This window comes from Culex pipiens, chromosome 3 (assembly GCF_016801865.2).
Source record: "Culex pipiens pallens isolate TS chromosome 3, TS_CPP_V2, whole genome shotgun sequence".
NCBI lineage: Eukaryota > Metazoa > Arthropoda > Insecta > Diptera > Culicidae > Culex > Culex pipiens.
The window spans coordinates 181,839,627-181,858,530 of NC_068939.1; the positions used below are offsets into that span (position 1 = coordinate 181,839,627).

Here is an 18,904-nt window from a genome sequence, read left to right on the forward strand (position 1 = left end):
TGCGAGTTTCGCCCAAATATAGAATTACTTTTCCGGGTAGACCTGCCGTCGAGTTCCCACCACCACCAGCGTCGACCGACAGCGGCGTATGGAAAATGAAATTCGATATAATTTATGTCTATCCACACTTGGCCACGTGAGCAGCGCCTTCAATGAACCACACGTGGAAGATTCAAACTATAATCAGGGTAGGTGGTCAATTGTCTGAACCACTTTGAAATATGACGTCGTGGAAATCTTAGATAACCCAAAACAGACACACTTACCCTACCCAAGAGTGTGTGGTCCTCACCAAGTGTTTGGTGTTAATAAATTTGCCAGGAATGTCTTGCCGAAGGCGAGACGGTACCGGCGTCCCACACCACCAACTTTCAATAGGGGAAAATCAAGAAAGACCCCAGATTGTTCCGGAGACGGAAGCATCTTGTTTGACTTTTGGCTTAGACCATCTTCGCGCTGCCCTGGCTCGGCGACTGCCGAGGGGTCTTCTAAATTTTCATGATTTAACCTCTCAGTTTTAAAAACCGTCATCCAAAAATTTAACGGTCAATTTGAATGATTGGAAACTCACCACGCCAACATTGTATTCACCACAGCTCGTTTCTATGCGTTTGACAGTTGCTTGAAACTTCAATCTGCTGAAAAACGACGACCTACCCCTTGGCGTCCTGTCTAATCAAGCCCCACTGTACTGATGGCTCTTGTTGAACACCTCCCACACACGTGGTACCCCTAATATATGGGATCCTCACGCGGTGGTCCTCACGGCACGTGAAATCATCTTGAAGGGGTGTTTTGTTTACATTCAGCGAAGCCGTCGAAAGTTTGACGATAGTTTCGCCACCAACCTCTCCCTCCTTTAGCAGCGGAGAAATTCAAGGAAAGGGTTCTGTTTGTACAAGTCTGAAACTTGTGAGGGGGAAGGAGAGCAGGGCGTCTTCGCGTTGGGCACGTTTAATAAGAAAATATTTCCGAAAATAATAGTAATAATAATGAACCCCAAATGTGTCGGCGCAAGGATAATTGGGCAGGTGAGGGAGGACGGGGAAGGGCTGTAGCGTACGTACGCGCTAGTAAATTTGAGAATTTATAGAATATTTAAATTACTTCTTTATCATCGGAGGAGAGGATCCGGGGATGGTCCTGACAACTTGGCGTGGATGCTGGAAAAGTGCCAATTTTCCAGGGAAGACGGCGTTGGTGGCAGACGCGCCTGAATTTGCGAGATTTGATTTATTTGGACGGCGCAAGACGAAGGATATTTGCTTTATAAATACAAACAAAACAGCACTTCTCTCATTAGTGAAAAGGTGCCCGGATGGAGTGGGACAGGTTTTGATTTAATTGGATATGAATTTATTGTGTTCATTGAATATGGAACTATTTTGAAATTAAATATGCAAAATCTGTTGTAAAAGCTAGAAGCAGTCATGAAGATCAAGAGCAGTTCTCTAGGATTTCGGTCATTCGATTTTTTTTGTATTTTTTAATCCGACTGAAACTTTTTTGGTGCCTTCGGTATGCCCAAAGAAGCCATTTTGCATCATTAGTTCTTTCATATAATTTTCCATACAAATTTGGCAGCTGTCCATACAAAAATGATGTATGAAAATTCAAAAATCTGTATCTTTTGAAGGAATTTTTTGATCGATTTGGTGTCTTCGGCAAAGTTGTAGGTATGGATACGGACTACACTGGAAAAAAATGATACACGGTAAAAAAAATTTGGTGTTTTTTTTATTTAACTTTTTATCACTAAAACTTGATTTACAAAAAAACACTATTTTTAATTTTTTTTATTTTTTGATATGTTTTAGAGGACATAAAATGCCAACTTTTCAGAAATTTCCAGGTTGTGCAAAAAATCATTGACCGAGTTATGAATTTTTTAATCAATACTGATTTTTTCACAAAATCGAAATTTCGGTCGTAAAAATTTTTCAACTTCATTTTTCGATGTAAAATCAAATTTGCAATCAAAAAGTACTTTAGTGAAATTTTGATAAAGTGCACCGTTTTCAAGTTATAGCCATATTTAAGTGACTTTTTTGAAAATAGTCGCAGTTTTTCATTTTTTTAAATTAGTGCACATGTTTGCCCAGTTTTAAAAAAAATATTTTTGAAAAGCTGAGAAAATTCTCTATATTTTGCTTCTGCGGACTTTGTTGATACGACCTTTAGTTGCTGAGATATTGCAATGCAAAGGTTTAAAAACAGGAAAATTGATGTTTTTTAAGTCTCACCCAAACAACCCACCATTTTCTATCGTCAATATCTCAGCAACTAATGGTCCGATTTTCAATGTTAATATATGAAACATTTGTGAAATTTTCCGATCGTTTCGAAAAAAATATTTTCAAAATTTTCAAATCAAGACTAACATTTTTAAAGGGCGTAATATTGAATGATTGGCCTTTTTGAAATGTTAGTCTTGATTTGAAAATTTTGAAAATATTTTTTTCGAAAAGATCGAAAAATTTCACAAATGTTTCATGCATTAACATTGAAAATCTGACCATTAGTTGCTGAGATATTGACGATAGAAAATGGTGGGTTGTTTGGGTGAGACTTAGAAAACATCAATTTTCCTGTTTTTAACTCTTTGCATGGCAATATCTCAGCAACTAAGGGTCGTATCAACAAAGTCCGAAGAAGCAAAATATAGAGAATTTTCTCAGCTTTTCAAAACTGGGCAAACATGTGCACTAATTTAAAAAAAAATGAAAAACTGCGACTATTTTCAAAAAAGTTACCTAAAATGGCTTTAATTTGAAAACGGTGCACTTTATCAAAATTTCACTATAGTAGTTTATGCAACAAGTTGCAAAAAGAGGATTTTTTCAGCACGAGTCGTACATTTATCCAACGAGGTTCACCGAGTTGGATAAATACGAAGAGTGCTGATAAAATCAAGTTTTGCAACGAGTTCCATACAACATTTTTTGCAATTCCGAAAAACACCCATTGAGTGAAATTTTAAGTCAAATTTTCATGTATTTTTCCAATAAATCGCTTAAATAATTTTTTTTTGAAAAGTTTTACTTTTCGAAACAAGTGCTGAAAAGTTCAACTTTTCAGCACTCATTTCAGTGCTGAAAAGTAGAACTTTTCAGCATTTATTTTGAAAAGTGTTGCTATTCGATTCTGTTATTTTTGGTAGGAAAAAGTAGGCCGTTTCATTTCTTCAGAAGGACAGGAAAAGTTGACAGTTTCACAGCGGAATTGCAAAAAAGTACTTTTTGATTGCAAATTTGATTTTACATCGAAAAATGATGTTGAAAAATTTTTACGACCAAAATTTCGATTTTGTGAAAAAATCAGTATTGATTAAAGAATTCATAACTCGGTCAATGATTTTTTGCACAACCTGGAAATTTCTGAAAAGTTGGCATTTTATGTCCTCTAAAACATATCAAAAAATAAAAAAAATTAAAAATAGTGTTTTTTTGTAAATCAAGTTTTAGTGATAAAAAGTTAAATAAAAAAATCACCAAATTTTTTTTACCGTGTGTTATTTTTTTCCAGTGTAGTCCATATCCATACCTACAACTTTGCCGAAGACACCAAATCGATCAAAAAATTCCTTCAAAAGATACAGATTTTTGAATTTTCATACATCATTTTTGTATGGACAGCTGCCAAATTTGTTTGGAAAATGATATGGACAAACTAACGATGCAAAATGGCTTCTTTGGGCATACCGAAGGCACCAAAAAAGTTTCAGTCGGATTAAAAAATACAAAAATTAAAATTGAAGAAAAAAGACCGATTTCGTAGAGAATTGCTCTCAAAATAATCTACTCTAAATTATTATTTTTTCTGATTTTATAAGGCTATTTAAATTTATTTGAAGATTTTTGTTCCTCAGATCTGGTCGTGGTAAAAAAGGAAGACAAAATGTTTTTCAAAATTGTTAAGCAAAAAGTATCACAAAATGCTGTAAACAATAATACTATTTTTATAGTTTGGCTGCTTTCCAAAAATTACAAAATGTCAATGAATTCAAGATCATATTTTTTTCTGAGATTTGAAGCCAGAATGTAAACTCTGCTCGCAAAATATCATTTTTAGAAAGCCTCAATCTACCCAGTTTTATGGCAAATGCATTTCCAAACTTAATTATGTATCTTAAAAGCCTACAAAAAATTACAAAGTTTATCATCAAAATTTTTTATTTGTTTCTATTTTCTTTACAAAGACTGTTTTTGCCCGTATTTTTTTAAGTCCAGAAAATGCTCATTTTTTAATTTTAATTTATTTTGTCACTATTTTCACCTAATAAAATAACGTTTTTGTGCATTACAAAATATGGTTAAAAATAAAAAAAATATATATATATTTGTCTTTCTCCCATTTCAAACTGTTTATGTTTTTTTTTAAAGTAAGGCCGATGCAAATATTTTTAAATAAAAAATAATAATAATATTCAAATAACAAGCCATTGTCTCAATATTTGAATAAAAAAAGTGTTTTAAAATGCATTTTGCTCTAGTTCAGTTGTTTTGCAATCATTAGTTTTCAAAAAATGTTAGATTTCACGAAAACTAATATGTTAGCGAAAAATAACTGAGGAACATAGGAAATTTACAATAAATCAAAAGATTTTTGAACAAACCCAAACATTCTAAAAATATTTCTGAACGCAGGGGAAAGCATTTTAAACAGGGCTGCGGAGTCGGGTCATATTTCAAACGACTCCGACTCCGACTCCGACTCCAGCTTTCTCAGACTAGCCGACTCCGACTCCGACTCCGGCTCCGGCTTTCAACAAATGGTTGGCTCCGACTCCGACTCCGACTCCGGCCTGCCAACTCTAGCCGACTCCGACTCCGACTCCGACTCCGACTCCAGCTTTCAACAAATGGTTGGCTCCTACTCCGACTCCGACTCCACATATTTTTTATTTGTTTCAAAAGTTAGTCAACTATTATTAGTTATTTATTTTTAAAACATTGATAAATAAGATTATTTAAATACTCTCTAAGCGTCATGTTTTTCTCAAGAAAAATAAGTTCGAATCACAAAACGAAAAAAAAGTTTCTAGGTTACAAGTTGTATACGTTATGGAAACAGAAATCGAAAAATATCTTCAGTTTAAGAGGCATTTTGAGAAGAACAGTTTTGTAAATAAATTTGGAATTATTTGCTTAACCTCAAATTTGCAAATAATGTATTCAAAGCTTATAAATTTAAATATAAAATTGTTATTTTTGAATGAATAATCAAAAGAAACCTGGCCTTAATGATCTATTGAACTTGAATTTGCTCTTTTTCAGGCTGACATTTATAAGAAGCACAGTGACAGGCACCTTGTTTTTTAAATGACAATTTTAAACGAAACATTTTTTTTTTGTTTTTTTTTAAGACGTACATGGACATCACGCCATGGCTGAAGGAGATTATTATTGCAAATCAATGTATCTGAACAATTTCTTCGTGGAAAGGACGCTTAATAGGTCCTTTTCAAATATCTGTGACAAGGAAAATATTTTACCCTGGAATTTTTTAATTTATTTTAATTTTAAAAATTAATATACATTAAAAAGGAGGCGCACGATACTTCGTGAATCTTCACCTAAAACGAAGCTTTATGAATGATCTTGCGCCTCCATCAAAATATATGAAAAAAACTTAAAATATAATAAAAACAAATATCCACAAGTAAAATATTTTCTAGGTCACAAGTATTTCATTTTTTTAAGGTACATTGATTTGCAATGATAATCACCTTCCGTCATATTGGCGTGGGACATACAGTATGAGAAAATTCTTACGGGTTGATAATATTTTGATTTCATTTTTTTTAATAATATTTGAAAAATAAATTAAAATCCTACGTTTTCTTCTATACATTTTTTTTTTTAGTTCATTTTTGTACTGAAGTCTTGAGATTTGTCAACGATCAACGATAATTTGTAACGATATCAAAATAGTTTCCCTAAAATCAACATCAACATTCAATGATTATTTCAAAATTAGTTGCAACTTCTTTTGATATTTTTTGTTAGTTTCAATTATTTTAAATGCAACACTTTGATTTTCTTGTACTCAGTTATAAACAAAATGCGCATGTTGAGTTCCAAGTAAGAGATTGTTATTATCGTTGATTATTTGTTACAAAAGTTAAACTGTCAGTGACTCTTTTTCGATTTCCAAAAACAGTAATTACTATTTGTAATCTTTTTATGTACCTCGTAATTTTTTTTCCTAAAAAATGATTTAACTTAAAACCTCCAAGACATTCGCTATCGGGGTAAAAGATGACTGTGTGTGTTCTTTTTTCAGAAAGAACTGGATGAAATTTGGTCAAATTTGAATTGGAAGGGCACATAAATATAGGCAAAAGGAAGCAGTCAAGAATCAATTAGATATGTCTGACTACATAACCAATATTTTTTATATATTTTTTTAATTATGATACTACATATTTGGGTAAGAGGTTATCATTTAGTGATTATAGTGAAATAACACAATTAGAGCTTTCCAATAACAATAAAAAGCTTCAAAAACATAATGGCATCTGATAAATCTCTTTAAAAAAATGAAAAAATGGCGACGCATTGCATGCGACGTAAAAAACAATTAAAAACATAAGAAGTTTTGTAAATCAAGCTGTTATATAGTAAATACTGAACAATAAAAAAACATATTTTTTGTTGAATTTAAGATAACTCCGACTCCGACTCCGACTCCGGGTTATCAGAAATCTTCGGCTCCGACTCCGACTCCGACTCCAGCTTTTAAAATTTAGCCGACTCCGGCTCCGACTCCGACTCCAGCTGTTCGAGTTTTGACGACTCCGACTCCGACTCCGACTCCAGGTCCCCAAAAAGACCCGACTCCACCGACTCCGGCTCCGACTCCGACTCCGACTCCACAGCCCTGATTTTAAATTGATTTTAGCTGATTATAATTGTATTTTTTATTGTCCTTTCGAAAAACATTTGGAAATGGATAACGACCAAAAACAAATTTGAAATGTTTCACAAAACACGAATTTTAAAACAAAAAAGTCTAAGCCTTCAGTAACGAACTGAAAACATTTTCTGTGATATAAATTTAAGCTTTCCTATCCTTCTTCTTCTTCCCTAGCAAAAGTAGCAGTTGTTTTAAACAGTTTTTTCTGCTCTCGCTTAATCGATTGAAATGATAAAATAACCAATGATTGTATCTGCATTATTTTGTAGCTGTAAGTATCTCCAAAACTCTGCATTTATTAATTAGTTAAGCTAATTGTATTATGTTAAGTACAACAAATAAACAGAATTGAATTGAATTGAATTAAAAGAAAAAAACAAGTTTTAGAGGAACCGCTTCTAATTAAATCGAGTACCTAATGTTAGCATATCAGCACATTGACGTTAAATCATAGCATCTAAAAATCGATGTTATCCGAAAAAAGCTATAAATAGTTTGATGGAAAGTTAGCAAGCAAGTTTTTTTTCCCAAAACTTTGGTAGGGTATGATGCTTAAAAAAAATTAAAAATAATATTTGTCAGAATCAGTGAATTTGGTGATTTGATTGGATAGTTAGATTTAGTTAGGTTAGATAAGATCAGAATCAGTTAATTTGGTGAAAAAGACCAGCATATGATAGTTTTCGAACAATCCTCTACATTTTCCAAAAAACAATCAAGACTTCAAATTCATTCACGCGTCATTGCAACCAACCACGTGTCTCACGCTTGGAAAAGAGCGCGCGCTCAGAAATTTACCCACGCAGAGGATTGTCGGCCAAGCGACCACACCCAACTCAAAGCAGCTGATGTTTGAAAAGAGAGGGAGAGCGCACCGCGAGAGAGAGAATCGGTTTGACAGTTCCCCGAGCGGCGGCGACGACAGTTTGTTTATGTTTTGAACGCGAGTTTCGTTGAGAATCGAGTGCGTGCTTTTTTTGGCGGTGAATTTTCGTGATTAATCGTGCTCAATTAAGTGTGTGCAAGTGATACAACAATGACGTCCACCATCGGCAGCAGCACGGACAGCTTTGGCTTCAACGGGCTGAAGCTGTTCGAGGTGGTCCGCGATTGTCTGCCTGACGATCGCAAGCGGACGCAGAATCTGCTCGAAACCAAGGACGACATGATGTTCGTGTGGAACTCGAAAAACTGTTCCGTGCTGACGGTCAACTGGCGCGCGGCCAACGTCAAGAAGGACCAGCAGCAAAAGTATCAGGTAGGTGGAGGGTTGGGATTCCGTCGGTCCCAAATCCGGCATCTGCAAAACATAACCTTGTTTACTGAAGTTTCTTTCGTGAAGCTTCTTGTTTTGGCAAAGATGGAGAGGGAAATTTCGAGAGTGAGAGTGGATTGAAGAGAGAACGCTGTGAATGGTTTACAGTAGAGGCTTTGAAATTTGGCATCATTCGTGCAACATTGAAAAGATTTAAGGAGGATGGACAAATTTGTTATTGATTTATTATTTGTCCATATTATATCTCGAGTTTTTTTTGATTAGGTCCTATAAACATATGAAAGACAATGGTTTATTGGTCCTTTTCAAAAAAAACTCTGGATATATTATCCATATTATATTATTGAATTACAAAAATTACAAAAAATACAAAAATTACAAAAATTACAAAAATTACAAAAATTTAAAAAATTACCAAAAATTACCAAAAATTACAAAAATTACAAAAATTACAAAAATTACAAAAATTACAAAAATTACAAAAATTACAAAAATTACAAAAATTACAAAAATTACAAAAATTACAAAAATTACAAAAATTACAAAAATTACAAAAATTACAAAAATTACAAAAATTACAAAAATTACAAAAATTACAAAAATTACAAAAATTACAAAAATTACAAAAATTACAAAAATTACAAAAATTACAAAAATTACAAAAATTACAAAAATTACAAAAATTACAAAAATTACAAAAATTACAAAAATTACAAAAATTACAAAAATTACAAAAAATTACAAAAATTACAAAAATTACAAAAATTACAAAAATTACAAAAATTACAAAAATTACAAAAATTACAAAAATTACAAAAATTACAAAAATTACAAAAATTACAAAAAATACAAAAATTACAAAAATTACAAAAATTACAAAAATTACAAAAATTACAAAACATACAAAAATTACAAAAATTACAAAAATTACAAAAATTACAAAAATTACAAAAATTACAAAAATTACAAAAATTACAAAAATTACAAAAATTACAAAAATTACAAAAATTACAAAAATTACAAAAATTACAAAAATTACTAAAATTACTAAAATTACAAAAATTACAAAAATTACAAAAATTACAAAAATTACAAAAATTACAAAAATTACAAAAATTACAAAAATTACAAAAATTACAAAAATTACAAAAATTACAAAAATTACAAAAATTACAAAAATAACAAAAAATTACAAAAATTACAAAAAATTACAAAAATAACAAAAAATTACAAAAATTACAAAAATTACAAAAATTACAAAAATTACAAAAATTACAAAAATTACAAAAATTACAAAAATTACAAAAATTACAAAAATTACAAAAATTACAAAAATTACAAAAATTACAAAAATTACAAAAATTACAAAAAATACAAAAATTACAAAAATTACAAAAATTACAAAAATTACAAAAATTACAAAAATTACAAAAATTACAAAAATTACAAAAATTACAAAAATTACAAAAATTACAAAAATTACAAAAATTACAAAAATTACAAAAATTACAAAAATTACAAAAATTACAAAAATTACAAAAATTACAAAAATTACAAAAATTACAAAAATTACAAAAATTACAAAAATTACAAAAATTACAAAAATTACAAAAATTACAAAAATTACAAAAAATTACAAAAATTACAAAAATTACAAAAATTACAAAAATTACAAAAATTACAAAAATTACAAAAATTACAAAAATTACAAAAATTACAAAAATTACAAAAATTACAAAAATTACAAAAATTACAAAAATTACAAAAATTACAAAAATTACAAAAATTACAAAAATTACAAAAATTACAAAAATTACAAAAATTACAAAAATTACAAAAATTACAAAAATTACAAAAATTACAAAAATTACAAAAATTACAAAAATTACAAAAATTACAAAAAATTACAAAAATTACAAAAATTACAAAAATTACAAAAATTACAAAAATTACAAAAATTACAAAAATTACAAAAATTACAAAAATTACAAAAATTACAAAAATTACAAAAATTACAAAAATTACAAAAATTACAAAAATTACAAAAATTACAAAAATTACAAAAATTACAAAAATTACAAAAATTACAAAAATTACAAAAATTACAAAAATTACAAAAATTACAAACATTACAAAAATTACAAAAATTACAAAAATTACAAAAATTACAAAAATTACAAAAATTACAAAAATTACAAAAATTACAAAAATTACAAAAATTACAAAAATAACAAAAATAACAAAAATAACAAAAATTACAAAAATTACAAAAATTACAAAAATTACAAAAATTACAAAAATTACAAAAATTACAAAAATTACAAAAATTAAAAAAATTACAAAAATTACAAAAATTACAAAAATTACAAAAATTACAAAAATTACAAAAATTACAAAAATTACAAAAATTACAAAAATTACAAAAATTACAAAAATTACAAAAATTACAAAAATTACAAAAATTACAAAAATTACAAAAATTACAAAAATTACAAAAATTTCTAAAATTACAAAAATTACAAAAATTACAAAAATTACAAAAATTACAAAAATTACAAAAATTACAAAAATTACAAAAATTACAAAAAAAATACAAAAAATAAAAAAATTACAAAAAATTACAAAAAATACAAAAATTACAAAGGTGACAAAAATTACAAAAAAATACAAAAAATAAAAAAATTACAAAAAATACAAAAATAACAAAGGTGACAAAAATAACAAAAATCCCAAAAATTACAAAAAAAAGAAAAAATACGAAAATACAGAAATTGAAAAATTCAAAAAAGGAAGAAAAAACTAAAAAAACACAAATCATGTAATAATTTTAAGTTACAAAAAAAGAGTATTTATTAGTATTTATTTTAGTTTTTAATCGATTATAATCAACCTTTCGGAATCAAGCCAATATCATTGCTTTGCTCAACAAGCATATTTTTACAGTAATTTTTATCGATAAAGGACACATATTTTCTCCCTAAGTGTCCAAAACTAACCATATTATCAGTGTCCTCAGCGTCTCTTAAAACAGCACGATGCTTCTCAGAGGATCAATAGAGTGTGATGTATTCTCAAAAGAAGGCAGCAATTCCTCCTCAAAAGAAAGCGCCAGATTTTATCAGCTTGCCATTCCATATTTTCCTTTTCTTCCGAAGATGAAAAGAAACCATTAATAAACGCTCCCTCCTTATCCCACCCAAAAACTAGGCAAAACTTTTCCTCCTAATATTTATTAATCTTATAGCTCTTCCGTCCTCCGTCCGTCTGTCATGAATTCGACAAAACTACACACACACACACACATTAGCTCAAAACAAACAAACACTCGAACGCAAGAAGGAAAAATCGACTTGTGGAAAAACACAAAAGCCCCTTCCGAATGTGTCTCCAGCGGCAGCGACACTTTTCCTCATCTTTTCCAACGCTTCTAGAGCTAGTCGAGCGCTATGCTAGAGGAAATGATAAAGATGAGTTGTGGGAAAGTCTGTGTGAATGGGACGTGGAGAAGTTTGTTGAAGCATCCTTTTCATCAGGACTCTCCTCATTCTCACCGCCACTCCTTTGCCGTTTGACTTGCCTTCGACGCCAAATCGGATCATTTTGCTTGACGAGCGAAGAGTGTTTCTTCTTGCTCTGGATGACGGTCGAAGGATGTATCATTGTTTATCAGGTTATCAGTCGTTGCGAAGTTACTTGAAAAGGGAAAAATTAACCTCTTATTTATGTAATTTTACATAAACTTATGTGTACACAGTAAAAAATTTCTGTGTAAAATCGCATGCAAAAGCATGCACATCACCTTTGTGAGCAAAAGCATGTAATATTGTATGAGAAAACGTGTACACAAAAAGCATGTACAAAAGAAAAATAAATTAATTTTGACCACCCCAAAAATAACAACAATCTGGTGAGAGTCATATCCAGATTACCAAGCCGCGCCCCAACCATCTCGACTATCTCGCCGCTGTAAATTAATTCAGGTAAAATTACTTCAATAAGATGTAAATTTACATGTTCGACCGCGCCTTTTGAAACTTCTTTTACTGTTTTAAAAAATATTTTCGGTTGAAAATTGATTTACTAAATTCTTGTTCTCGATTTTCGCTATGCACAACAGATAAATATTAATTTCTTTCATTCTAGTTTCAAAGCAACAAATATCCCAAACTCCCCCCAGTCAGGGATTTCCCCGCGCGCCCAGATCATAAATTATTGACGAAATTTGCCCTCTTATCTTCGTTACAATTTTCCGCGTCCGCGTTCTTCGCCGCGCACCGTCGTGAATTTGAATAATTTTGTTACGATCATAAAATTATGAAAGCCAGGACAATTTTCCAGCGAGCGAGCTAAATTAAGGTGAGGTCCTTCGACCATCGGGAAACGCGATAATGTCGATATAGATTGCCTTGGCCACCCCGGAAGGAAAGAGAAAGAGAAAAAAAGATTCTTGGGTTGAGAGGAGGAGGAAAAAAAACTTGGTCACCCCCTCAGGCAAATGAATGTTAATCATTACTCGGAGGAGCGCGCCCAGAAGTTGGCGAACACACACACAAAAATGGGATTCAAAGTATGAAAAATCCATTATTTTCAAGTTTTTTTTCGCTTTTTGGGTGGAATAAAAAGTAATAAAATTTCCTTTCTATAATTTAAATCGCCAATTTGAACGACGAAGAAGCGCACCTTTTTTATTCTCCAGTGGGAGTTCTCTACCCAGAGTTGGTTGGATTGTCAGAGTTTTGCGATTGCATATAATTACGGCCATAAAAGCTAATTACGGTGATAAATAACTCATTATTAGTTGATATATTGCCTGCATTGGAAGGTTATGAGGTTCGCGCGACTACTTAACAAAATTGGAGCGATTAAAGTTTGTTTTATTTGCTTTATTTCAAAATAATTACAAATACCCAAACCGCACCAGGTCCCGAATCACCCCGCTAATCCGCTTACGGTACCGCGATTCGCCAACCTCACTGTTAGCGCCGATATGGTACGATCCACCGTCCTGCTTCTCGACCCCCTCCGCAGTCTTGTCCAGATCAGGCAAATCTTCGCTGGGAGTACAAATCACGGGCAGGATCAGTATGGCCATCACAAACGCAAACTTTCCAAACGCCTTCAACTGTCTGTTGAGTTCCGCCCGAGGGAACTGCTTCGCCGGATCTCCACCGAGCTTGGTCAAGTGGTCGCACAGCGATCGGTAGTAGACGTCGATGACGTTCGAGTAGTGTTCACTCCGGAACTGGTCGTCGGTGCCCAAGAACAGAAAGTACACCAAATCGATTGCCGGAGATCCGTACCGACAGATTTGCCAATCTACAAAGTTGAGGTCTTTTGGCGTTGTGTCCTGAAAGATAAAAAAATATACATTTTTAAAATGCTATTTTTTCTCAACAAAAAATCTCAAGATCTTAATTTTTGAAATGTGGCCAAATGATCGGGATTTTTTCATAAATTTCGGAAGTAACATTTTTTCTGAATGCTTAAATTTTCACAAAACTACGTATTTTCGAAAAAATACTAGAAATTTCAGTTTTAACAATGTCAAATGATAGGGATTTTTTCATACATTTCGAAAATTATAACACACATTTTTGAAAATATTTAAAATTTTCACAAAACTAAGTATTTTCGAAAAAGAACTCAAAATTTTAGTTTTTTTTACAATATGGGTATCAAATGATCGGGATATTTTCATACACTTTGAAAATAATAACACCATTTTTTGAAAATACTCAAAATTTTAACAAAATTACGTATTTTCGAAAAAAAATACTCAAGATTTCAGTTTTTTACAACATGAGCATCATTTACCCAATGTAAAAAATTGGAATTTGGAAAATATGTAGTTTTGTGAAAATGTTGAGGATTTGCAGAAATTTGTGTTATAACTAGAGGGTGACGATTCTCGAGATTTTCAATTTCCCGGGAATCGAGAGTTGAATTTGGCCATTTCCCGGGAATTCCCGGGACCCAGGTGTTTTTTTGTTTTGACTATACCAATAGTGTCAACGCTTAAAATGAAAAGTATTAAATTTGTTTGTTTTAATAAATTCAGTTACAATTAATTCATACTAATTCTATGAAACGTTAATTTATGTAGCCTCATTATTTTGAGGAACTATATAAAAAAAATTGATTTTTTTCTGAATCTGCAAATACAAAATCGTTTCTTAAGCTTTTTAAGACTCAAAATTTGGTTTAAAATATTTAGGAATAAAAAATCGCACTGAGTGAATTTTCAAAAGTTGCTGAAACTTGTTATTAGATTTTTGTAAAAAAATAACTAATATAACTAATATATAATTTCCCAGTGTCGGGAATATTGCAATATGATAAACAAAGACTCAAAACAACAAACTGATCTGTTTTTTTTTTTTTTTTGTAATATTTAGGCCGTTGCAAATATTTTTTGAAGTTTATGTCCCTCTACTGTGACCAAAGTCTAGGGGGGGGGGGGGCATGGTTTCAACTTTTTAATGAAAAAAGTGTTTTAAAATGCATTCTAAACCTGTCCAGTTGTTTTGCCATCATTAGTTTGCGAAATATCTAAGTATTGACAAAAAATTTATTTTTTGAATATAGCCCGATCATTTTATTCTTATATTATCAAAAATTGAAATTATGAGTTTTTTTATCAAAAAATCGTTGTTTTGTAAAAATGTTGAGTGTTTAAAAAAATGTGTTATAACATAAGAAATGTATGAAAAAATCCCGATCATTTGATACCCATACTGCATTATCAATTTTATTGAGTATTTATATTTTAATACATACAGAAAAAAAAACGTATTTTGTAAAGAAGAAAACGGCTTATATTAGAACGAATGAAAAAGCTCCAAGTTTATAAAATCATATTTGTTAATTTTCAAGTTTTTTTCTTGTCAAGTAAGGCCGTTGTTGCAAATATTTTTCAAAGTTTTTTTTCGCTTCAAAATCAGACCGAAAACTTAAGGAGCAAAAACAAACTCTGTATTTATGATCATATTCAGCATGTTTGAAATTGTTTAAAAATATTTATATTTTTTAAAAAAAATTCATACAAAAATTTAGTTTTTAGAATTTTTGCAAAACATATCACAAAATGCTTTTGTGTTAAGCATTTTGTGTTCATTTTTGCAAAGAATTCATAAAATTTAAATTTTTGCTGCCACAAATATGCTAAACACCAATGAACCCAGGATTTTTTCCTGGGGTTTTATGTATTTTCCCGATTGGTCCGAATTTCAAAATTTGTTAAAATATTTGATTATAACTGCTAAGTAACTAACTAAACGTTTACAACACATTTTAAATATAAAAATGATTTGTATTGACCTAAGACAAAGAAAACTATAACACTTATAAAAAATTAGTGAAAAATGCAAAATTTTCTTTCTTTATCTTAAAAAAACGATTTCTTAATTTTTTTTTAATTAGCTGAATCATTCTCAGAAGCTTCATGTTTCAAATGTAAAAGAACACAGAAAAAAATCAAGGTAATATAACATCTGGGAAGGAGTACATCTTTTATGTCAGAAAAAATGTGTAATTTTACCTCTGAAAATGTGTAATTTTACCACTTTTCTGGTGTAATGTCACTTTTTCAGTCTAAATTGAGGTGATATTACATCAGAAAAGCGGTAATATTCAACCTTCCAAAATTAAACCTTCCAAATTCACATTATTTTTTACTGTGAAGTAAAATAAACATTTTTTTCAAATTTAAAAATCATCTTTTAGAATCGATGGTTTTTTAAATCTGAAAATCTTGAAAATAATTTACTGGAACTAACCCCAAAATTGCTGTTTATTGCATTCTATCGAAAAATTTAAATGTTCAAACAATTTATGCTTGTCACTGATTTTATGCTTATTAAAAAAAATGAAAAATGTTTTTTTATAATTACTTTGTTTGGTACTAGGATAAAAACTTGACTTTTTTATTCCCTAAATCATATAAAATAAATACAAAAGGGTCAAATAGTTATGCCGTAACATAACCAGAATGGCGTTGAATAAATGTTTGTTAAGTTCATCGAGAAATGTCGAGAAACTCAAATCGAACGATAAATTTCCTCAAAAATTATATGATTTCTGGGTACTTGAAGATCAAGGGGGTTAGTGCTTTTTTGGTGGTATAGGAAAGATTTTTAAGCATTGATTTTTTTCGGTAGTAGAATAACTATCCCAAAGATGAACATTCAATGAGAATAGCTGAATAAGTTTGGAATCGAAAGGTGCAAAAATCGTGCCATTTTTATTATTTGTCTGGAAGAAGATAGGAGAAATTCTCGTATTTTTAGCAGCTTAATCATTCTCTCCTAAATTCATCCGATTTACAGATTTTCACTATTTATTTAAACTACTAATTTTGCGAAACTTTTGATAGAAACTTGCTTGCTCACTTCCTATTGAGCTATTTATAACTCGATTTCAGTTGAAAACGCTTTTAATGAGCTGTAATTGAATGTCAAAGTGCTCCAGTCGAGTAAGCCGTTATTCAACGTCAAATAGAACATTTTTGGGATATTACCTTTTTTGTCGAAAAACAAAAAAAAATCAAATGACCTGTGGCAAAACGGCATTTGACGAATCATCCCGCACCCGCCCACTACTCACATCACTCTCGTAGGTAAACATGCAGTTGTTGATCCAGCAATCTCCATGACCAACCACGGCGTACGGCTCGGCAAACTCCGCGCTAACACATCGCTTGATCTCCTCCTTAAGATTGGCCTGCAATTCCAGCACCTTCTCCCTGTAGAACTCCTCGTGAACCTCCAACGTCCCCACCGCCCGATCACACATGCTCCTCAACATATTCACGAAGAAGTCACCCTCTTCCAGCACCGTCAGCATCGAATCCTTGTAACTAGCCAACCCCCGGAACACCTCCGGCTTCTGCTCCCTCAACGCGAACGAAACCGCGTGCAGCTTCCCCAAATACCCCATCACCAACTGCGTGTGCTTCAAATCCACCGGCTCGTACTTGTTCCACATCCGAAACCCGCGCTCCCGCAAATCCTCCAAAATCAGCATAGCTTCCAGCCGTTCCGGCACGCAAAACGCCCCAAAACACCGCGGCACGTTGAAGAACCCATCCCCTTCGCGCACTCCACGCTCCCGCTGGAACTCGCCCAGCATCGGAAGCAGCTCGTTGTACGCGCGAACTTCCCGCTCAAACAGCCCGATGGCCTGCGCCCGTCTCGCCGCGTTCTCCAGCGGAACCTTGCACAGCAGCACCAACTCGGGCCGACCTGCTTCGCGAACGCGTACCCTCACCATCCCGCTCATGAAGCCATCGCTAAGGGCGGAACCGGCACCGGTGTCGACGGAACAAAGTCCTGGGGTGAAACCTTCCCGCTGGAGTACCTGGTCCAGCTGGGCGCGGAAGTAGGGCAGATGGTCGATGTTGCACATTGAAGGCGATTGTTGTCAGCTGGTTGGTTGAAGTTGAACTGAGCGATGTTTGGTCAAAATCTTTTTGGATTGTTGATTGATTTTTGTTTTGTTTATCTTATCGCGTTCGTAACGTCAACGTTTGAGAGCTTCAATGTATACGTGAATTTATTTCACAATAATGCTCAAGATAACACGTGTGGAGAACAGTGAATGAATTTTGGATGGTTATTAGGGTGTTTCAGCCGAACAAAAAAGTTCTCAGATTACGGCAAACCGAGGTTCCCCTTGTAGAGGATACCCATAGGGACTCTCATGCCAAATATCAGCCCATTTGGTTGAGAATTGGCCTGTCCCCAGCGGTTTAAAGTTTACATAGAAATTACTATGGGATTTTTGTGCTTTTCGTTCAATCGTTCCTACAGGTCTGGGGACAACATGGATTCACTCGGAATAAAGACAGGTGTGTAGGGTATGGTCCAATGAACACATTCCAGAAGGAATTATGGTTGTCCGTTCTGTCCCCAAGGTGCGCATTGGATCGACGTCCGGTGTCTCCAAAACCAACGATTCATCCTTCAAAAGCATCGCATTTCCTTAGTATGCTATGACGGCTAGGTGAAAACCGCGACGCCCCATATCAGACGGTGAACACTCAAGTCTAATTCTCAACAAATAGTTCATTTTTCTGAGATTTTTTGGACGCCCGAATTTATGACGTACCGTCAGTGGGGGTGACTATGGGTCAAAAAACGATACACCTCTCGTATTTTCTTAATAACAAAAACAATTTAAATGACATCGAAATTCTTTCAACGTAGATTTGTTCTTAGTAGTTTACTAACTTTTTCCCAAAATATGGTGGATTTTGATGAACACTACCTTAAATGCCAATTGTTTGAAAATTGACCCAATCTCACCCCTTAGAGGGGGTGACATTGGGTCAAATGAAACTAAAATGATGCTCAAATACAACGATATGGTAAAAACAAGTCATCCAACAGTGTTTCTTGTTCGAGGGAATCGTATTGACACGCTACAATGTTTGAAGTGGAGATTTTCAAACATTAGGGTAGTTTTCGAGCAATTCTAACAAAAATATTAGAAAAATGATTTTTCGAGAGGTAATTTTTGGCCAAAAACGTACCCCAACTTTAGACAGCTGCCAAAATAACAGGATTTGTTCTAGGAACGAGATTTTTTCAGCGAAGTCATCATAAGATGTCCCCTACACAACCCTTTCAACAGAATTCTTTTCATTGAGAAGGACCTGAGAAATGGTAAAATCCGTAAAAAATCACTTTGACCCAATCTCAACCCCCAGACCCA

General features: G+C 32.3%; 2 protein-coding genes across 2 annotated transcripts in view; one reads left to right on the top strand and one right to left on the bottom strand.

Annotated features, from left to right (window-relative positions):
• Positions 1–7,838: 7,838 nt before the first annotated feature.
• LOC120416153 (nuclear pore complex protein Nup88) overlaps positions 7,839–18,904 on the top strand; it is a 159,187-nt gene continuing 148,121 nt past the window's right edge. Inside the window, exon 1 of the mRNA XM_039577831.2 lies at positions 7,839–8,176. Within this exon, the coding sequence (XP_039433765.1) occupies positions 7,955–8,176 (222 nt within the window). The 5' untranslated portion in view covers positions 7,839–7,954. The remainder of the gene's footprint in view (positions 8,177–18,904) is intronic.
• Positions 12,370–17,754, bottom strand: LOC120416154 (uncharacterized). The gene is made up of 2 exons (XM_039577832.2): positions 16,796–17,754; positions 12,370–13,541 (listed from the first exon to the last, which is right to left on the bottom strand). The coding sequence occupies exons 1-2, from the start codon at positions 17,594–17,596 to the stop codon at positions 13,092–13,094; spliced, it is 1,251 nt and encodes a 416-aa protein (XP_039433766.1). The 5' UTR covers positions 17,597–17,754; the 3' UTR covers positions 12,370–13,091.